The sequence below is a fragment of the Siphateles boraxobius genome, unplaced genomic scaffold (genome assembly GCF_051911475.1).
Source record: "Siphateles boraxobius isolate OS27281-9 unplaced genomic scaffold, OSU_SipBor_1 46, whole genome shotgun sequence".
Classification (NCBI taxonomy): domain Eukaryota; kingdom Metazoa; phylum Chordata; class Actinopteri; order Cypriniformes; family Leuciscidae; genus Siphateles; species Siphateles boraxobius.
Window position 1 is genome coordinate 8,965,436 of NW_027509097.1, and position 23,154 is coordinate 8,988,589.

The window sequence follows — 23,154 nt, forward strand, 5'->3', positions numbered from 1 at the left end:
CATACTTTTATTAAGTTCTATGACCTAGACTTAAGCTCTACCCCTGGGGCACAGGTGCTCTCGTCCTCTGTGCGCTAGTCTCACATGACGGTCATTTGGTCCTATGGCGACGTGGGTATTCGCGTTCCCGCAGCGTTTGACGCAGCTCGAAGTTCCCTTGAAAGGGAACGTCTCGGTTACGTATGTAACCCTAGTTCCCTGATAGGGAACGAGACGCTGCGTCGCTCCGCCATACTCCCGGCACTCCCGTTAGCGCTTCCTTCAAGCCTATCAGAAGCTAATGCGCTTGTGTTTTTGGGGTGCTTTATAGTTTCCTGGTCGATGACGTCACCCGCCTATGACGTTTCATCTCTCCATTGGGCTGATTCCATACGTGCTTCATGACGCACAACGCAGGGGCGTTCCCGCAGCGTTTGACGCAGCGTCTCGTTCCCTATCAGGGAACTAGGGTTACATACGTAACCGAGACGTTTTTTTAAAATCCAATCTTCAGGACTTAATGTCTGCACTGTCATTTTGCAAGTGAGGAAATCTGATCTGTTTGTTCAGACAGGGTCACCAATATCCAATGTCTCTGCTTTTGGTTGCTATAGTAATGTTGTAAGTCTCTGCTTATATGCCCATCATATTTCATTGTGGCGCTGAACTCACAAGGTACTCAAGAGAATGTAAAAGACTGAGAATTATTCTGTCTAAATCACTGATTTGTTCTTAAAATAAAAGCTAAATTATCCTTAAAAGCTAATTTAGAGTAATTGAAAATGAAAGAAAGAAAGAAAGACTGACCTCAGCTGCGTTTGAAATCGCCCACTATACCCTCATTCACTATTCCCTACATTACTCCATTAATATAGTCTACTAAAAAGAGTAAATGAAAACGAGTGAGTGAATTCATTCATTGCGAATGTCAAATTGTATTATGGGTATTCTCTAGGTGTTAAGTGTACAAAAGTTTTACACTCGTAATTACGGTGCATTCTGGGATTGAGTGAGTGCACTCGATGATGCCCACTATGGTTTTGTACACCAATACAAATGGCTGTCCCCTCAAATAGTGCCCTATTTAAGGGTATAGGGGGCAATTTTGGACACTGCCCTTGTTTTAGGAGACTAATGCAGTGTCTACGATTAGTGACTAATGCGGAACCTCAGGTGGAGTGAATTGCTCAGGTGGGATTAAAGAAGAAAACCTGGAGAGACCTCAGAGGGCTTTTCAAAGCTGGGAACAGGAGCTTATCGGTGCACTGACAATTACTGTCAAGACCCCTCAAACAACGTTTTTACAGTCAGACACAGACACCTGATATTATGGTTGCCATGGCAATGACATTCAGATAGCTGAAGACAGTTGTCTATCAAAATAGTAGTTACACATATTGAAGTGCTGCACATTAATCAGGAATGCAGAAACTGACCGTTTTTCTTTGGTACATCGAGTGGTGTTTTCCACGTGAGCAAAGGTATATTGAGTGATTGAGCTCTTTGTGTGGTTTCCAGGAGGAAATGAGTTGTCTGCTCTTTGAGACTGGCAACATGCCACCACATAAACCTCACATTCTGTTATACGACCTGAGGGTCAATCCATATAGAGCGCGAAGAATGGAAATAAGCTTTTAGACAGAGAACCAAACACAACTGAACTAAATAAAGAAGGTCAGAACTTCAACCACAACAGACCAAAAAAAAAGTGTGACAAACTATATCTAGTTCTTGCCAACACCGTCTCCCTATATAATTTAAAGAAGGACTCACCAAGAAGTTCAGTCACAGATTTTCCATCATTCCTGCCAAATGATGTCAGTAAAGCAGGTATAAACAAAGAAGACCATAGAAGACTGGATAAAGAGTGAGAGACCCATTTAATCAAATTACCGTGGAAATGATACAGCTTTGGACTAACTTTGGTTTCATTCATCGGGTAATAAAGTTCTGAGTTCCTCTTTATTCAACCCCACAGCCATCTGTCTTATCAGAGCCAGCTTTGTTCATCTATCCTTTGGTCACATTTTTGACTGGGATGAAGCTATGTCTAAATGTAATTATATCACTTTCCTTAATAACACTCCAGCTAAAAAGGAATTTGATGCTACTATACTCATCTGTCATTCTTGACTTGAGAAATGAAACAACAAAAGATTTCACATTATTTTTTAAACAGATTAACATGCCACTGAGTCGTAAATAGATCTTACCTTTGCATGTGAAACATTTTATATGGAAGTGCTTGGATTGCACCCTGAGAACCTCTCCCTTGCATGGCTCCCCACACTTATAGCACTGGATAACCAGTTTTCCTGGTAGATGGTGCGGTTCCTGAGGATGGGCCACTGTTAAGGAACGCAGAGACATAGGTTAGCAAAGACCTCCCTTTTAGATAAAGCAGCCTATGCTGATAAAGCGGATAGGATTATTTCATATAATGAGCTTCAAACTCAAAACTGTAAAATCTCAACCGACATTAGCAGGTGTATAAACAACTGGTGTGTAGCTAACTAAAAGACAATCAAACGTACTACCTACCACTTTACTAAATAAATAACTAGTAATTTGATCATGACTAAAAACTGGCCACTGATGGATTCACATAAACATTCAACAAATCTGTAAATGCTAATGCTAATGCAGAAAAAGTTGACAAAACTCCCTCACACAGAGATCATGGTAACCCTTTAAAATGAGGTCTAATTTGTCAACACTAGTTAATGCATTAACAATGATAAATACATTATAAATGTAAATAGCACCAGGCCCACATGGTGTCTCACCAGCCTGTCTAAAAACCTGTGATGTCCAGCTGGCCTTCATCTTCTCACACATCTTCAGCAAATCACTGGAGCTGTGCAAAGTCCCTTCCTGCTTAAAACGCTACACCATCAGAAAAACAAGAAAACTCACAAAATCACTGGACTAAATGACTACAGACCTGTCACTCTCAGACTTGTGGTCATGAAGTAATTTGAAAGACTGGTGTTGGCCTACCTGAAGGTCATTACAGGACCCCCTGCAAATTTGCTAATCGAGCAAACAGGTCAGTGAAGGATGCAGTCAACAACTGAATTAAACCCTTACGGAACAAAAGTATATGGGAATATACTGCAAAATATAATGTGATATATTACATAATACATTTTCATATATGGGAAACAGTGCTTATTTTTCAATAGACTGTAATATATGCTTTGACCATGTATGGCTATATATTAATGAATATAACATTTTTATATAAATGAAGACAAAAATAACATTACATGTAATATTCATATTTTGCACATAGAGTTTTCCCATATAAATGTGAATGTATGTTCACACATATATTTACACACACATTCCCGGAATGATTTACAACAGATTTCTAGTTCCCAGCATGCTTTGCTTCTGACTGTGAAAGCAGAGCAAATGATAAAATTAAGTGTTATTTAATGTGTTTTGCTCAATATTAATCTATTAGGGTTTAATATTCTATTATTTTTTATTTTAAAAGTTTTTCAGGTATGTCTCAGTTTTTGGGATTACCATTGTGCTGAAGAGTAGAGCATGTGGTAAGGTTGATGATTGGCCTAATATCATCAATACTAGAATTACTATATTTTAAAATTAATGGTTGTGCTGCACTTATCAGCACAGTGATACTCTTATGGCTAAATACTTTAGCACATGCAGGTGTGCTTTTGGTAATTAGCTTGAAAGAAGTAATATTACATTATATATTTTCCTATATATGTGTTTATGTTGCATGAGTAAATATATCTGCAATATATTACACATGCAGTACCATATCTGATCACATATACATCTATACTGTATATTATGAAGTGTATTACTGAATATAAAATTACATACATTATGATATATTAGTAAATATATTGTCACATATTTTTTAATATATGAAAAGCAATTCATTATGTATTATTCAATATTGTAATATATTAAAACAATATATTATTCTGTATATTTTCAAAACTGTTAAACCATTTAATATATTGATCATTCATATATTGGAAATATATTTTCATTTCATAAGGATATCCTTCAACATCTGGACAAATCAGGGATATATGCGTGGATCCTGTTTGTGGACTTCAGCTCGGCCCTCAACAACATCATCCCAGCAATCCTCCAGACTAAATTAACCCAGCTCTCTCTCCGTAGCTCTACTTGTCATTGGATCACCAGCTTTCTGACAGATATGCAACCATTAGTGAGAATGGGGAACACACCCCCAGGGATGTGTGCTCTCTACACTGCTTTTCTGAAGAAGTTTACTGTGCCACAGGTGCTGCCGATGCAGTTCTACTCTGCAGTCGTTAAGTCTGTCCTCTGCACTTCCACAACTGTCTGGTTTGGCTCAGCTACAAACTCAGACATCAAAAGACTACAGTGGACGGTTCGGACTGCTGAGAGGAATATTGGTGCTCCCTGCCCAACCCATCCAGAGTGAGGAAAAGGGCTCAGAAAATCACTCTGGAGTCTGGAGCCATCACATCCAAGTCACTTTCTTTTTGAATTGTTGCCGTCCGGCCGGCGCTGCAGAGCACTGAGCACCAGAACAGCCAAAGCAAAAGTAAAGTTTCTTCCCCCATTAATCTACCTCATGAACAATGAAATGTTCTCCCCACTGTGCAATGATAAATATGTGCAATACCACTTACATTTATTTGACAATAACCTACCTCTTTTATTCCATTCCCTGTAAATTCTATTAGATTCTAGCACACCTGAAAAAAGTATAGCTAATTATAAGTGTGATAATTTACACACTCTTAACTCTCTAGGCCAGGATGAGACAGGGGAGCGTCCAGGAGAAACAATTTATCTTTCTCTTTAATCCCCGAAAGGTTGCAGCTCTTTATTCACGTTGGGCCCGACCCCCTCGTCTTTATTCAGGTCCCTAAGCAGGTCAGCCTGGTATGCCTAGAGTATAGTGAGCAGGCATGTACCCGCCTGACCCGCTGCCATATAAGCCTTGCCCACCAAAGATGATGTTGTTCTACGGTGCTTGGTGGGCAGGGTCGGGGGGCCTTGAGGGACAATGCAGCCTCAGAGGAGAGATAGCATGCCAGCGTATCTTCAACCCTGGGCATCATCCCATAGCCATGATCTTTCATCCCCACGATCAGTTGCATAGTTGGAAATCGTGGGGCTATAAGCGTGAGAGAAGAACGGCTTAATCCAGGACCTCCACACCTCATTGACCAGGACTGAAATAGTTGCACATCTTCTTCAGACACAATCACAACGCAGCATGGAGTTCCCTCAAAAGGGAACTAAATTACTGTAGTTATCAGTGCAAGAAGCCTTGACTGACTGAAATAAAAGTGGAAAAAATAAAAAGCTATAAATGTTTAGAATATTAAGGTATAGTTCATCAGAATATTAAGGTATAGTTCATCAGAATATTAAGGTATAGTTCATCCAAAAACTAAAACTCTGTCATCATTTAATCACTCTCATGTCGTTTCAAACCGGTATGACTTTCTTTCTTCTGCATAACACAAAAGAAGATATTCTGAAGAATTTTGATAACCTCTAAGAGTATAATAAATATTAAATCATTATTTGTAATGTCTAACTACATTTGACAAAGCAAATGGCACTGTTATAAAAACGGAAACCTTAATTGTTTTGATAATTAGCTGCACTGTTCCTACATATAAGCCCTAGTTGACTCATTAAAAAGCAATAAATATGCATGAAGATGCACAAACTAATAAACATGAGGCTGTACCTCAACTAGGCAGCATTTCATAATGCTTGCAACTGGCTAGAAAGTGTTTCAACGGGCCAATGTCCACATTTCGGGTGCTATCACACCGTGAGTGGGCATGAGAGGAGTGTTAGTAGGTGTTTGGAGTTTTTTTTTGAGTGATCTGTAGGACAAGCTGACTGCCACGCAGTGGTTATCACAGCCACACGGAGAGGTGCTCACACGCTCTCGCACGAGTCATGTTGTTTACATTTCTGTACTGCTCATCAAAAGTGTCATTTAGAGTCGGAACAGTTGCATAATGAAGGTCATGAGTCATTTGTGATTTGCTGATAACTAACTTTTGACGTGTTAGCCTGCGGACACAACCGCAAAAAGAAAAATTCACCAAAAATCATTTTAAATTAAAAATTTTGGGGTGGACTATTTCTTTAAAACATAAACACTAAACAGACATTAAAACTCAAGTACACTCTTTAGTACCGGTAGTTTATAATCTTGATAATGACATGCCCTGAATGAAAGCAGCCATCCCACACACAGTCAGAAATGAGTGAGCTGTGTGCTAACTAAGGCTCACAATACTTCAATAGGTTTTCTTCAGAATCTCTGTGTTTATGTGCTGTTTCACGGCGTCACTGTGCCATATTTGTTCAAGGTCATCAGGTCAAGATGTTGTCCACTCAAAGCTGCTGTTCTAAACCTGGCGGCACTCAGAAGCTGAAGTTAATTTGAACGAAAACATCTCTGAACCTTTTAGAGTGGTTTCTCATTAGAATGACTATGAATCTTTCCTCTTACTCACGCTATCCTTGCTCCTTTAGACATTTACAACTACTCTTAAAATCACAGGAGCCCGTACTTTCTCCTCTCTCTCCAGAATGACACCTCTCCACTTTATATCTCTCTTTCCCTATTGGAGAGTTAACGCATGCCTCTCTAATCTAATCGCTGGCCACTTGAAAGGCTTGTGCAAGATTAACAGGAAAGAATCTCCCTCCCACCGTCACCCGCCACTCCTTATCAGGCCATAAGCTTACATAATAGTGTCACCAAAAGTGTCTCCACAAGCTAATGATGTAAACCATTCTATTATGAATTTTTATTATTTTTATTATTCCCATGTACTTTTGTATATCATATGAACAACCAGTTGGTCACTATAATTATTTAAATCTTGCAAACATAATGGTTCCCGGCTAATTTTGACTCAGACATAACAGAAAAATGAATGAGTGAGTTTAATTCAAATCGTTAAATCACAAGTAAACTTACGTTACAAAAAGTAGCATTCCTAAGAGTAATTTGATCATGAATCTGACATCAAGGCATGTGGTTTGCGCAAAAAACACTCTAAAGCCGCGGCCACACTAGACTCTGAACACACAAAATATTCTACGGACGTGATGGGACGTCACTCTTTTTAAAAACAAATTTAACACACAAACTGTAAAAATATACAATATTTTCCACTTTACTGCGAAAAGTTTAGAGACTTTAAATTCAGCTAAGAGGTCATGCCGTGACATATCGATCTTCTATTTGTCACATGTCACGTGATATCAATTCGCAGGTCAGAATTCACCAAACTTGAATTTTGTGACACAGAAATCCAAAACTTCTTGGCATGAGCTTGCGTTTCTGGTCTCCCGCATTCGCATGCATTTTAATATCAATGGAATGAAAAGTTTAGACTAAACTTTAAGGGTTAGTTCACCCAAAAATGTTCTCACCCTCAAGCCATCCAAGGTGTATATGACTTTCTTCTTACAACCTAACACAATCGGAGTTGTATTAAAAAAATATCCTGGCTCTTCCAAGCTTTATACTGGGAGTGAATAGTAATTGAGAGTTTGAAGCCCAACAAAGCGCATCTATCCATCATAAAAGTAATCCATGGGATTAATAAAGGTCTTCTGAAGTGAAGCGATGTGTTTTTGTAAGAAAAATATCCATATCTATAACTTTATAAACTATAAGCACTGGCTTCCGGTAACGCCCATATACGAGTCAAGGTCTGGCGGAAGAGTGACCTTTGAGATAATAAAAAACGCACACAAAACATTACTGATCATCTAGACGTTATTTCTGTCACATTTGTGGTCATTTGAATCAGTATGGGGCCCTGATATGTGGTATAAAGTAAAGAAATGGATGGCGTCCCTTATTATTTCTTTGCTGAAGTTGCCATGCATGACAAAAATGTCCCCTTTGTCAGGACGAGTTGGTGAGCAAGCAACTAATCAGTAACGACAAGATTCTGCCAGGGTTTTGTGCTCAAGAATGTTCCTACCGGCCCTCGAAACTGAAGCACAGGATTTTGTCTTAAACTAGCCCCCCCAACCTGAGACAGCTGTTGCTATAGTAACCAGCTCTACCAGGGCGGCAACAGTATAACACCGGGAGCTTATACGGTGGAACCCCAGAGTGAAGCTGCAATGTCAACAGACAACGCCAAGCCAACAATGCACTGTCTTGTTTCAATCATGCAGATGGACTAAACTAGGAGAGTTTCCTAACATGTGCTGTAACTAATACAACAGCTTACACTGTAGCTATATTAAGCAGACACACAAAAGGCACATTTGGACTCTGCTACCGTATGTGTTCTCTGCATTCAGCCAAAGGCAGAGTCTGCTACCACTACTCTGTCACGCTCCACGCAGATGTAAGTGAATGTAGGCAGGTGGTGACGAACAGCACAGCTAAACACTGAGGCTTCCTGAAACACACACACGATGAGCCTCATTCGTGAAACATGTGCAAGACTTATTAATATATAAATTGTCCACAAAACCATCCTTGCATAAACTGTTGCATGCAATATATATATATGAAAAGAAACAGTACACAGAAATGTGATTGCTTCGTTTTTTATGGATCAGATACAAAGTCTTATATTACCCTCATTGCATGCTATAACACATAGACATCACAGCATTGCAATGTACATTGTACAGTAAGAAAAGTTATATTTATTTTGAGATTTGTTAAAGATTACATTTACTGTTACTACATGATCAGCATTTTAAACTTGACCACAAATGTAATCTGAATGCACAAATAAATATCCAATCATTTTTGTTTATTTTAAAAAAATATTTTTAAATGTATTTTATTCCTGTGGTGACGACGCTGAATTTTCAGCAATCATTATTCAATTCTTTAGTGTCACATGACCCTTCAGAAATCATTATAACTTGATTTTAGTGCTCAAGAAATATCTCTTATTATTATGTTGGATACAGTTCGACAGTGCCGATAAATATTTTTGTGGAAGCAGTGATACTTTTTAATTTTAAGGATTCGTTGATGAATAGAGAGTTCTAAAGAACGGCGTTTATAACAATGTAAAAGTCTTTACTGTCACTTTTGATCAAGTTAACGTGTCCTTGCTGAATAAAAGTACTATTACTATTATTTTTGTTAATCTTACTAAACCCAAACTTATGTTAACAACGGCTTCAAATTATGTTATAATCAAAACAGTAAAACTAATATCATCAAAAACAGACAGTACTGATTCTTAATTCTGATTGGTGTTTGATTGGATGAGCCACATTCAAAGTAATTGTACAATAGCAGATATCTACACATCAAATGAATATTATATTAATACAGTAAGTTATGACATGCCGGCAGATATTTCTACCACAGTATAACAAAATCTGACATGGTATATTCTGTCATACCATCCAGCTCTAGTACTGTGCAAAAACTAATGAAAACACTGACCCACAGTGTACATTCTATCTGTCCATTAATGCACACCGATACATATGAACACATTTAGAAAACGTATGATGGTGTTAAGTAGAGTTAAACACTGAATTATTACAGGCTGTGTAACTGGAGAGGGTTATTCAGTCCTGAGGCAAAAGTGTCTTTTGAGCTGAACTGGCGTTCTGACTCAGAATGAGTGTGTGTGTTTGTGTGTGAATGTGTGTGAAGTGTGTGAGTCAATGTTTTACTCCTCTCCACTGCCTCCAGCAGCCATTTTCATACTACACAAACTGACATTCTTCCTCAAGTCAGACTATAAAGGTCTAAACCTCTTTTCATCTGAGAGATTGTTCCACCTCTACTTTTAGTACTTTTGAGTTTAACTTTACGACAACCCCCTACTAATCGCAGTATTAGCTCACCTCTCAACTCAATACGCTGACTCCTGATGACCTTCTGTGCTTTGGCCAAGTACAAACGATTGGTCGATCCGCATATGTCAGGGTTGGATACTAAAGCAAGCTTGTTTTAGACACAGACGATTGCTATTGGCCACAGGTAATGCATTCAAGGTGAAATACTCATTCCTCACAATCATTTTGTATTGGATTGATATTATATTTGTATTGTGATGAGCATCTGGCTCCCCTCCAGTCATCGTCACAAATAGGCCCACGTCCAGCCTCACAAACAGGGTCTGGGGCCAAGAGGAGGGGCAAGAAAACGGAACAGTGTTGCCAGCATCAGATGAACATTGTCTCCAATGACTACTGCCATTAATTCGTTTTACAATCTATAGACATAGAACAGATTTCCTAATGCATGTGCACCCCATTTTCTAGGACCGAGAAATACATAATCAGTTTGTTTTTATGGAAATGTATTAAAGGTATTGTAGGTAGAAATCCACAAAAATACTTTTTGTCCAAATTTGTTTAAACTGTCTTTATATATCAATGCATAATTGAAATGTAAGTACTCTGGAAAAGAAATTATAAAAATCGAGTGTCTGTAGTCCTCTCAGGACTGCAATAAACACAGCTCATTATTCCATTAACTCTCACCCCCTCCCTTCTCGGCTCTTTCCAAAGCCACGCCCCCAAAACACATGAACGCGCGATCCCGGCCGTTCGCTCAGCTGGAACAGTCGGACGCGTTTACCAGCTTTACCAGATGTACTGACATCATGTCAGAATCACAAGTAATACAATAACTAACTTTATCAGTATGAATATAAACAATTAACATGGCTGTTAGTACTCACTGTCAAGCTCGCATATCGATACTGGTAAAGTTTAAAATATTTTACTAGCTCGTAACGGAATCAAACTCAATATAAGGCAAAGCTATAAATAGCTTCATTGATACACGTTTGCCGTTACTATCAGTTACACTGTGATGAAGGTGAATTTGTAAGATTCATAACATAAGATTGTTTACAGATAAACTGAGTAACACACTCAAACACCTTCTCACAACTGCATTGCAGACCCAAGATAATATAACACACACACACAACATTGTATAGCACATACAGATACAACATAAAGACATTATAGGTAAACATATGTAGAGCATGATATAACAACAAACCAAACGTGAAAAACGGAGCAGGTAGAGTTCACGTTGAAAATAGGAACAAAGTTTAGGCAGAGGATAAAGCTAGGTATAAAAATAGATCCCCTAAACTTTTTAACCTAAAGTTAGATTTGGCGAAATTAAACAAAACAGCTTTCAACTGCAGATAGGCCTATTGCTTATGTATCGTCTCAACCCTGGCTCACTAACAGTAACGTTATAGTCGACACCAAAGTTACACTGTCAGAGCTAAGCCAGTACCGTTAGTTATGCTACGTAACGTTAGGTAGCTATATTAGGTAGCTATGTGTGCTAGTGATACATGCTTCATGAAAAAATAAATGCCGTTAAAATGAAAACAGCAAGATTACCTGTCCAGCAGATATAAAGCCATCATGGAGTCACTATTCAGCCCCTTGAGATCACTCAGTTGTCGCCACCGCTGGAAAGCCACGCCGATATTGACTCTCGTATGATTTCTTTATTTATCCAAAGACTTTTTGTTCATAGCCTTTTCAAATACTGTCTTCCTTTTTTTAACTTGTTTGACTTTGCTGCCTCTATATGCAGGTAACATTACTGAGAATTTTGACTGTTCTTTCTCTGCCATAATATACTTCCGTGCCTCTTCAAACTGGTGCGCGCATTTGGGCTGCTCCTGTATCAGCAGAGGTGGTATCCATGGTAGCGAGGGAGAGTGACAGTCGCCCCAGCCAATCATTTCTTTCGTCCCGAATGGAATAATGAGCTGTGTTTATTACAATCCTGAGAGAACTACAGAAACTCGATTTTTGTAATTTTTTTTCCAGAGTACTTACATTTTAATTATGCATTGATATATAAAGACAGTTTAAACAAATTTGGAAAAAAGTATTTTTGGGGATTTCTACCTACAATACCTTTAAGCAAAATTCACTTCTGTTCAAAAGTTTAGGTTGGTGAGATGGTTTCTTATGTTCTCTTCTATGTCTCTTATGTTCAACAAGGCTGCATTTATTTGATCAAAAATACAGTAAAAACAGCAACTTTGTGAAATATTATTTAATATTAAGTTTTCTATTTTAATTCATTTCAAAAGAGTAATTTATTTATGCGATGCAAAGATGAATTCGAAATTTGATTTGAAATCAGCATCATTACTTCAGTCTTCATTACACGATCCTTGGTGCTTGAGAAACTTCACAGTTGAAAACAAAACTTCATATTTTTGTGGAAATTATGATAGATTTTTTAAAGAATACTTTAATGAATAGAACGTTATAAAGAACAACATATATTTGAAATTGAAATATTTTGTAACATTAGGAATGTCTTTACTGTCACTTTTGATCAATTTAATACGTCCTTGCTAAACAAGTTTCTTACTGACCCCAAACTTTTGAAAGGTAGTGTATGCCTTAGAAAGTGAACTGCACAATGATTGCAATTAGTCAATTTAGCCAGGTATCATGTATTGCTCTCTTGTGCAATATTATCAGTATAATTCATCATATTTTAGCTGTGGAAACCTTTGCTGAATCTGATGAAGATCGATATATAGCCTAATATCTCTAATAATCTAATAGTTTCAGTCAGCAATGTGTCATACACTGGGTCTTTGGGTTATGTGTAGTGGGAATCCATCCCTAGACTGAATTTACTTATTTTACCTGAAATTAAATCAGCAAAACAAAGTCTGCAGCAGACTTATATACAGTATTTATACGTGTGTTTCAACAATGGTGGTGGGCATTGTTATTGCTAATTTCATTCAAATCAAAAGCAAAAAACATGCTAAATAGGGGGTCTCAGCCCCTCAAGCCACTCTACCACAACATGTACCAGGTAAAGAATGAACTGATATGTTAAATGACACAAATCCTAACCATCAAAACAGATAGACAGTATAAATCTAATGGATATATTCTACATTTTGACAGGTTAAGCCATTATTATTATTAAGGATTAAAGTTATAAATTCTCTGTGGCATGCTCACCAATACATGAAGCTAACTTACCATGCAAGCAAAGGACACATAACTTTATGCAAATGTGATGTCAACTTAATGCAAATGTGAACTTTATGCATATCTGTACAGTCTGAGATCAATGACTGATGTAATGTACCCTCAGGTATAATAGCCAAGGGATAATTTCAGGCTATTTCCAAAGAACATAAGATTCATCCAACCAAATGTTGGGACACACTGACACAAAAAGAATTGATGGACATTTTTAAAATGCCATTTTGCCATTGAAAGCAATGTAACCGAAAATAAACTGATTTTTTGGACACTATTGAGTATATCCTTTAATAATGGTCATACATAATCAAAATTACCACCGGACAAGAGCCAGTGAAAATTAATACACACTTGATTGAAATCTACTGAAATCTAATTTGCATGAAGAGGTAGATCACATTTAAACTCAAATGGTATTTACACACAACGGCACCCAAACTGTAGCTTCTTCAAAGCCTATATTACCTAAGTTTATGTCGATAAATACGTATATAAGGCATTTAAGATCAATGTGCTCTGTGGGCAAAAAAACAGGCTAAACACCGAAATTCTTTTTGCAGCTTCGCTTCTGCTATGTAGCAGACCTAATAATAACATGTTGCTTATGCATATATACAGTGTGAATACTAGGTCTATAGCCCTTTAATATCGGTAGTGAGATAAATATGTTCAGTCAGAAACAGTCCTTAGAGGCAATGTCTTTTTTCTGTCTTTAACTATCATTATCCTAAAATATCCTGTCCTAAAATACAGGTCTACCAAAACGGCATATCCATTCCTCTGGTACAGAGTATGTAATGTACCTTAGCACTTTTTTTTTTAGACCAATGGTCCCATTTTATTCATGTGAAGCTCTCCTTGACCATTTATGGAAAATTTATCAGAGTTATGTGCCTTTGACGTGAGTCCAACTGAGCATTCTCATATAACCGCTGATGGTACAGAGGCTGAGGGGATGCAAGCAAATGTGGAGTGGAGTTTGGGTGTCGTGTGTGTGAATGTGATTTTACTTCTCATACTTCTCAGCTGCATGCATGAAGGAAACAGATCATTTGTAAATGTGGGACAGTGGAGACGGAGATAGGCCACTGATACAGCAGAATAATGTTTTAAAAAGTTGTAATGAAAGTTGAAAATAGGTATACACTCAAAATTGTAGGTCTTCTTCAGTTTTTCTGATAAATAAAGACTTGTTTTACCTGGCTGTGCTGCAGTGGCGAAATTTCAAAAGAAAGATACAACTATGTTGTTTAATATTTTATTAATTATAATAATGAATTCATAAAATACATTTGTAAATAATGTAAATAACATTAATATATTATTGAAATTATTAAACAATATTTTCAAACGTTACAGCGGGATAATATTAAATAATATTTAAGTCTGGTTTCAATGTGAATGCCATGAGAACTGGAATCTGTAGAAACATCATTATGTTATGAATAATGGTTTCATAATTTTTATAATAGTACAATTAGCATAAATTCATAAAATAATATTATATATATACTGTATATGTATCATATTTTAAATAATATTAATGTATTATTTAAAATATTGTCTACAATGTCTATTATAGTTTTGTTTGTGTGATAGCTTGTGGCACAGAATAAATGTTTTAAAGTCTCTACACATGCATGTATGAATGCACCAACATACACGTGTTTGTGTGTGAAGTGGGATTGCAGTGTGTGTTGTGCTGTGATTCACACGGGGTACAGCCTCAGCAACAAACCAGTCATTGCTCGGTTGCCATGGCTACAGCGATAGGCTAAATGCATTATTGAGTTCATTCTCTCTCAGTCTCTCTCTGTTCTCATCTCTCTTTCCCTCGCTCCCCCTCCCTCATCCTGCGCAGAGCGCTATTAGCTTTTACTAAACCATGATCTACTTTTCAAAAAACACGCACACCGCTGGTACGGAACACCCTTTACCTCCGTCTCCGAGCCGTGACAAGGGCTTTCTTCGGGAAGCAACCCCATTTCCTGAGAAATCCCAAACAGGAACGCACTGTACACTGCCTGCATTCTGTAAATAATTCAATCGCCTGCTAAATTCCTACATAGTATTACACAACATCGCTGGTGGAAACTGTGCCATCTGAAGTTACTTTTGTTGGATAACAGTCTGTTTTCTGTCCTATATTGGGTGTTATCACTGTATTGTTTAAATCAGGCAGTTTGGTCCTGAGCGAACATGTTAATGAAGCATTTAAGATTCACCAGATGTTCCTGCTAAAATGCGGCTTCCCTCATCAGATAACTTCTGAAGTTACTGTCACCCACTTTAAATTCGCAAATAATTCTCAGCACACAAAGTTCTGCACAAACCAGTGCATATTCACACACATTTAACCATCATGCATTCTAATGCACTTGCGTAAATGAATAGTAAGTATTCATTGTATATTTTTAATGCTAGAATATGTGCCAGATCACACAAATGGTGATACCTAAACACACAAATGTCTATAAAATGGTCTTCTGAATAATAATAAATACACATTAGATTTGTACAGCACAATGTGCAGCCCACATGCTGAGCAGCGAATTAGAGGTAAAGTAATTGCCATCAATACCAACCCAAGGCACACACACACACACACACACACACACACACACACACACACACACACACACACACACACACACACACACACACACACACACACACACACACACACACACACACACACACACACACACACACACACACACCCTACAATCTATGATTACATGTGTTAAATGAACTGCAAGCTTTAGAACAACAAACAAATACAAAAACAAAAGCGTTATCATTTTTTACACCAGTTTGTGGTACCGAGTTTTTTTCAACGCCCAATGCCAATACAGATATCTGGAGAGCAGGGTGGTTATTTAATATGCTAAGGAAATACTTACTTAATTAATACGACTACATTTTACACAATACATACACAAAATTAACTTAAAAGTGCACTATTCATTGTTTTACAATTACTGTAACTTACACAATGTATACTCAAAATCAATTAAAAATATTGAGAACAAAACAATAAAATGCACTATCCTTTCAGTTACACTTAGTTTACACATAGAAAATGTGCATTACAGTATTATTTACAAAATATATACTCAACATTAACTTAAATAACTTGCAGTATCCATTGAGTTTTACACTTATTTTACACATTTTCGTAAAAAAAAAAAAAAAAAAACAGAAAAGGCTGACTATCCATTTTTTATATACTTAATTTACACATTATAAAAACAAAACAAAAAAATCGCACACTATCCATTGACAATATTGTCGGTAGATTTCCTAACTAATGTTAAGCGGAATATTATTTTCTGTTGCAACCAAGCACAGTTACCGATAATCTCAAGACAGCCAAAGGACGACCAATAAGCTAGTACCCTTTCGATACAAGCTTATCACCAATACCACTATGATCCCTTCTGCAGTATCTCTTTCTTTTACATACACTTTTCTTTTACATACACCGCAATCCTAAAACACCAAACTGCCCTCCCTAGTCCCTACATCCAACATGCACACAAATCTCCCACACGCTGGCCTGGTTTTCTCCCTCTGCATGAGCTCTCTCTCCTGGTCCCCACCCAGTGCTGTACAAAGCCATGCTACCTTTCTCCTTCACCATGACCATTGGCTCCTCAGTGTCTGCTGGAGCTCTGACGAGGAGGATCTTCCTCGGCTTCTCCTGCTTTATTCCCCCACTGAATCCAAACGTGAGGAGGAGACGACGGAAGAAAGAGCGAGAGACAGAGAGAAAGAGTGAGAGATAGCAAGGCAACGGCAAGATGACAGCAGAGTAACGGACAGAACAGAGCTTGCACTCTCAAACTAAGCAGCCGCTCAGCAACTGCTGGCTTGGTCTTCGTTTCTCAAGCACCCCCCCCCCCTCCCCCCATACACACGCATACCGTGTGTATGTGTGTGTGTTTGTGGACTCTGCCCTGGCTCTTCTGAAATAACCAGGTTGCAGCTGCCATGTGTGACAAATGCAGATTCCACAGCCATAATCCCTCCCAGTCCGAGACACCACCTTAAATTCTTCAAACAGAGATGGAGGGGATAGACGACGGGCATATGCGATTCGTATATACTGCACATATCTATCCATTCCTGGTCTCTCTCTCTCACACACACACACACACACACATACATACTGTCTCCCTCCCATTGTTCATCACATGCTCTGATGAGCTGAGTTTACTTCAGTAAAGTGCTGACTGCTGCTTTTACCCCTCAAACCTGGTTGTTGTGGATGAATTAGTTGGAAAATAACTCCTGTTCACTGACCCATGTGTCTATCAGATAATACAGTAACACTTTTGAATTGAAGGGTGACATGGTGTGTGAAACGTACCAAAGTTGCTGGTCTTTGAGGGATCAGCTATAGTCTCTCTTCGGGCTATCCACGCGTCATGCCGATAGATTATAGGATTACTAGGCCGACAATTGAATTGGGGAGTTTATTGAGAGGCGTAATTAATATTCACACTGGTGCAGTGGCGTCACTAAGGGGCAACATGTACTGTACTGAGAGAATTGGGCTGCTCTGACAAATTACCCAGAAGCCTTGGTGCTCACAGAAAAGTTGTTTACGTATACATTTATTTAGCTCTCTATTTTGTATGCGACTGAGAAGTAACACTACCGTTCAAAAGTTTTGGGCTCAGCAACATTTTTTTTTGTTTTTGAAAGAAGTCTGTAATGCTGCATGTATTTGATCAAAAATGCAGAATATATATACGTATATATATATATATATATATATATATTTTTTTTTTTTTAAATGGTACTTTTCAAATTTTTAAATATATATTTTATTATTTTACTCTTGTCCCAAAGCCCAGTTTTTCTAAAAATTTGATTTAAAAAAAAATGTACACTATAATAATCTAACCAAACTGTTAAATAACTGTGTAAAGTATGACTGTCCCTCAGTTCTGGCATCCTTTCCATAACAACCAACAATTTAATGTAATTTTATTGTAATTATAATTACTCGAATGTTCTTGATTACCAAGGAGACAACAGTAAAGAGCAGCTTGAGATGCAATTTGAGATTTGTGTCGTGTAAAGAAGCCAATTAAAAGGTAAATATCACTTTTATCACAGTGCCATTTCCAAAAAAAAAAAGTAATTTAGTCAAATTACGCAACAAAAAAAAAGTTAAAATCAAATTTTAAATGTATGTATTTAGGACATATGTTAGCTACAAAATTAGCCTCATCAAGACAAAAGACAGGAGTCTGGCATATATTCCAAAACTGTAATTTCCACCACAGGTTATCAAACACAGTACATAATTCGAGATATGATATTAATTTTTTTTTAATTTATTTATACACCTGTTGGTGAAAAATAATCATTTCAGACAAAAATGCAATAATTTTTTGACATTGTTAGCAGACCAATTAGTCCACAGAGCCAATATTGTCGATAGCTTAAGAAACACCCATATATGGGTTGCTATGTTTAAAGGAGATTAGCTGAATTTTAAATAAGGGGAGGATGTGTGTCTGCTGGGTGTCAGCATGGGGACTGCACAAACAGCAGGTGTTGGATAAAGAGAAAAACTTGAATTCTATATCATTAGAAAGAAAAAAACAGCTGAATCTTTTGTCACCAAGTGAGAGAAAAGATAAGAAACAGAGCCAAATCAACAAGGATACAGCTAGAGCACTGCCATTATTCTCCATATCTGCAACACCACAATGGGGTGGGATTTTATACTTTCAAAACTAGCTTGCTACTGCTATATCCTCAACGAAATTGTCTATTGTTAAATAAAAGCGAATAACAGTGTATAAACTATGCTATTGTGTTCCTTGGGGGGGTATAAACTATGTGTAACAGTGTATAAACTATGCTATTGTGTTACTGTGCTCCAGCTGTAATGTAGCTGGAGCACAGTAATGCTATGGAAAATCAGCAAATGTCAGTGGAATAACAGTATGATACTTTTGGCAACAGGGTATCTATGATTTCCCCTTCCTGGAGGGCTACACAGGGGGGATCCAGTCTTTCTCTTGCCTCGGCTGTGAATGATTGATTGGTTGAGTGAAGCCACAATTACTATATGCACTGGTTTCTTACCATGAGCCGGCACTCTCTGAGAACATCCGCCAAACATTAACAGTCAGGCTTACACATCCGTTTGAATCTTTGCAGATGAGGAACCCCTCTCCAATCTCTCAGATCAATTCAAAACTATTCAAAATATACAGCACAGCACACATTTCCTTCAATAAAACCACACAACACCCAGTATCACCACATATGTCAGGATCATCTAGAAACCACTGCATTATGCAATCATTTAATGAACATCCTGACAAGAGCTCATTTATATAGCCAATATTCTAGAAAATAGGTGTTGCAAAAACATCTGCAGAATGTTGTTGTAGCATTTTAGAGCCGTATTGCAGATTAAATGGCATATTCAAGATGAAAATGCACATCATGTGTGTGTTAAGACACAAGTGACATCCAAAGACAGTCTAAGTAATTTGTTTGCTACTCTGGAATGCAAGGGCAAACCCACTGAAAACTACATTATGACTCATTTACAATACAGGCAAAGCATTTTACGGGGTGTAAGGATGAGTTATTGTATAAAAAGGGACCACAGCAGACTAATGGGAAGATTTGTCAGGAATGTGTCCACTGTTTCAGCCATAATCTTGCCAGTGGGATAGTGCTGTGATCCAGCTCAGACTTTAGATTAGCCTCACATCCCACTGCCTTAGAAACACAAATACCAGCATTTCTGTTAATCTCTTCAATTATATTGCTTACAATATGCAAACTTTTTGGCTATATGCTATACGAAATTCTGCATCTCTACAGATCTCACTTGGTCACTATGACTTAGAACTTCTGCTCGGCTACAATCTAAAATGTTCCTTGACAGAAATATTCCTTGGCCATTAAAGTTCAACTAAAATATTTTAAATAATTTCACTGCAGAAAAAAAAATAAAAAAAATAAAAAATAAAATAATATATATATATATATATATATATATATATATATATATATATATATACACAGTATATATATTTAAACATATAAAACCAAATAATTTTTCTAAAAATAAAATAATGTACGTATACTTAAATTAAGCTGTAATAAATACAGAATAATTAAAATAAAATAAATCTAACAAATATAGTAGTTCAAGTTTATGCTTGAAAAATATTGGGGTTCAACTTCAACCAAGATCAAAGTTAAGATTATCTTTCTAAATATCTAAACATCTTTACTAAAAATAAAATTATGTAGATATACATGCTGAAATGAATTTACTCATGAATATATTAATTTAAAATGAATTTACTTTTGTACTAAATACAAGATCAAATTAAATAAATCTCACAAAATATATTAGTTCATGCTTAAACATAGGTTCAAGCAAGTCAAAAATACTCTTTTTTAGCTTTAACATTGTTTTTTTCTGTTAACAAAATATTTCTACACATCTATACAATAACACAGGCAGTCGCATAATGGAAATACGTTCTGTGATAGCAAAAGAGTCTGGCATAAATCAAGCATCTCTCCTTCTCTCTATCCTCCCTTACCGGGTCCCATGTCAAGAGGTGCCATTTTCTCCAGGATGACATACTCGTTAGGGTTGAGGAAGGGCAGTTGCTCCATCATGGACTGTTTGGGAATGAGGTAGAGCACCTCAGCCACATTCCCATCTTCGATAATGGACATTCTCCGAACTGAGTTCTTGCGCTTCACCCGGTCCAGGACCACAGAGTCGTCGCTGCGGCTGGTGCCGCACAGTTTGCCAAAGCTGTTAAGATTGGGTAAGTTGGGCATGGCGGTACCCTCAGCCCACTACGACGAGCTACAGAATGAAGTGAGAGGAGATAACATAAAAATCGTCTGGTCACACAATAATGTGTTGTGTTGAACAACTGAACCCCAGGTGCAAGATTAAACGACCAGATCGCAAGGGTTTATTTGTGTTGTTGGTGAAGCAGCACTGAGCCCCTGCTGTGAGCTCCTTCCTGGTTTACTTAAGCAGATTACGACCGATGTATTTTTAGTGATTATCTTCACTAGAAAAGGAAAAAGAGCACCTGCATGAGACAGTCCGAGTCATGATATTAGGATCAGATAACCTGTAGATGAAAGTTGCAATATCAAAAACAAACGCATCACAGCCTAATCCTCTGTGATTGGATGCATCTTCTAAAAGATTACAAAGTTGTACATTGACTGGCATTGCAGCCGTATATTGCAGTTTAAATCGCATTTAAATCAAAACTGGCTTTCACTGAGTCTTTTACGTAATATAAGGCAAGGCATCAACGTCCTTATACTGGAAATTCTAGGAAATAAAACACACAATAATGCATCGGCTTGATTAAACTGACATTTCTTATTAAAATAAAGATCCTCTCTAACCAAACATGTCTTCATCTGAGCTCATAAACCCACGCCGAACAAGCGTCTGTCACATTTAAACTGGCACGTCACCAAAGCTTCTGAAGGCGACCTTGTCTGTGGTACTTTTAGAATCATAAACCCTGTTGCCGTGTCTCACGCGTAGAGACGCTAACTCACGTTTATGTGTGCACCAACTATTTTGCAAGGCTATAAGGTTATATCAAAATGCCAATTTTCATTGAGGTTGTTACAATGGTCATTTATCTATCGCATCAGCAGAAAGTTTGATATTTGTTTGTTCCAAACGTTGAAATCAAAGTTTAGGATTCCTAACTCTCTCTCTAACACACATACACAACACAACAAAGAAACACAAACAACACACATTTACACACACTTTAGTTCATGGCAGCACTGAATCTGAGAACAGGATGTGAATTACAGGGGGGTTTGGGGAGTCTGACCCCAAATTTGTGGCTTTTAGTCCATGTTTGTTAGCTTCGAGGTCGCTTATATGATTGTATACTCCTAAATATTGACAGACACAGATACATTTTAGCATATAAACATTTAAATTTGTCTCTCTTTTCTATGGAAGCAGGACAAAAATATTGATGGCCCAAATTGCACTGTACAGATTTTTGTCCAATCAAATGCTCTCAAGGATAAGCATGTCACACTAGCGAGTTAAAACATTAAATGTACCATTCATACATGCACACTGATATCAACATATCAATTAAACAGTGATGTGCTGCCACTGACTGAGTCATTCATACTGAGTCAGTCATATTCACAAAAAGCTACTCAAATGTTCATTTCAAATGTTTGCGTTCAGTCAAATTCCCCAAAAATGTTGTATTCTCATGAAAAACTTTTGCACTCCCTCAAGAAACATTGGATTCTCTCGCAAAAGTATAGTGTTTCCAGGGAAACTTTGTGCTAAATTGTAAAAGCATTAAAATACTTTCCTTCCACCTCATATTGTTTCCATCAGCTGTTTTGTGTTTGCAAAGCATCATAGGGTAAAGCACTGAAATAAAATTTTTCCATCAAATTTTAATAAATATGACCATGTTAAAGTATCTTGGTGAACTAGATCTGCTACACACGCTGCTGTTGCAGAGCAAGTATAGATTTGCATGCAACTGCCAACAGATACCCAGACACACTGCTGTGAGCACGTAAGATACTGCTGCATGAATAGGCCTACATCAATTCTTTAGCAGATCTAGACAGGTGGAGCTGGGGGAGGTAGAGGACTTCAGAGGAAATCTGATCTACAGCGAACACTGAACCAGACTATTTAAATATTGAGCAAGCAAGCTCATTGGCTGCAGAATCAGCTTTTGCTGTATAGTGATGTGATTGCTAGCAGATTGCATGTAAAGGACCTGCGCTATTTCATGACTAAACAAGATATATAATTCGCACACTAGGATGATGTCACAGCAGTTACACAAATCAGCACTGTGGATTAAAAGTAACATTACTACTCAGACTGCTAATGGAAGATATAGAGCAAACATGACCAAATATGCAGCCTGCGTCACAACGTTGTTGGCTCTCATGTGATACTATCATTCATTCCAATTTCCGTGACAGCTCATTTTTCACTTAGAGCTTTTTATATAAATCTCCTCACCTGGGCATTGTGCATTAAGATAATAACTGTGGAATTACAGATGCAGCTCACCAGTGTCTTGTATGATCCAGGTGGAGGTTATGTGA

The 23,154-nt window shown here is 37.5% G+C and overlaps 1 protein-coding gene across 12 annotated transcripts in view; it reads right to left on the minus strand.

The window, feature by feature from the left end:
• Window positions 1–23,154, minus strand: part of ablim1b (actin binding LIM protein 1b) — a 97,780-nt gene that overhangs the window by 56,356 nt on the left and 18,270 nt on the right. For 3 of the 12 annotated variants that reach the window (XM_077200675.1, XM_077200671.1, XM_077200674.1), the window contains exon 2: window positions 2,193–2,327. In XM_077200675.1, coding sequence (XP_077056790.1) covers window positions 2,193–2,327 — 135 coding nt within the window. Of the gene's footprint in view, window positions 1–2,192; window positions 2,328–16,635; window positions 16,979–20,603; window positions 20,876–23,154 lie in introns of those variants that run through there. The other 9 variants (XM_077200664.1, XM_077200665.1, XM_077200670.1 and 6 more) reach the window with 6 other exon arrangements.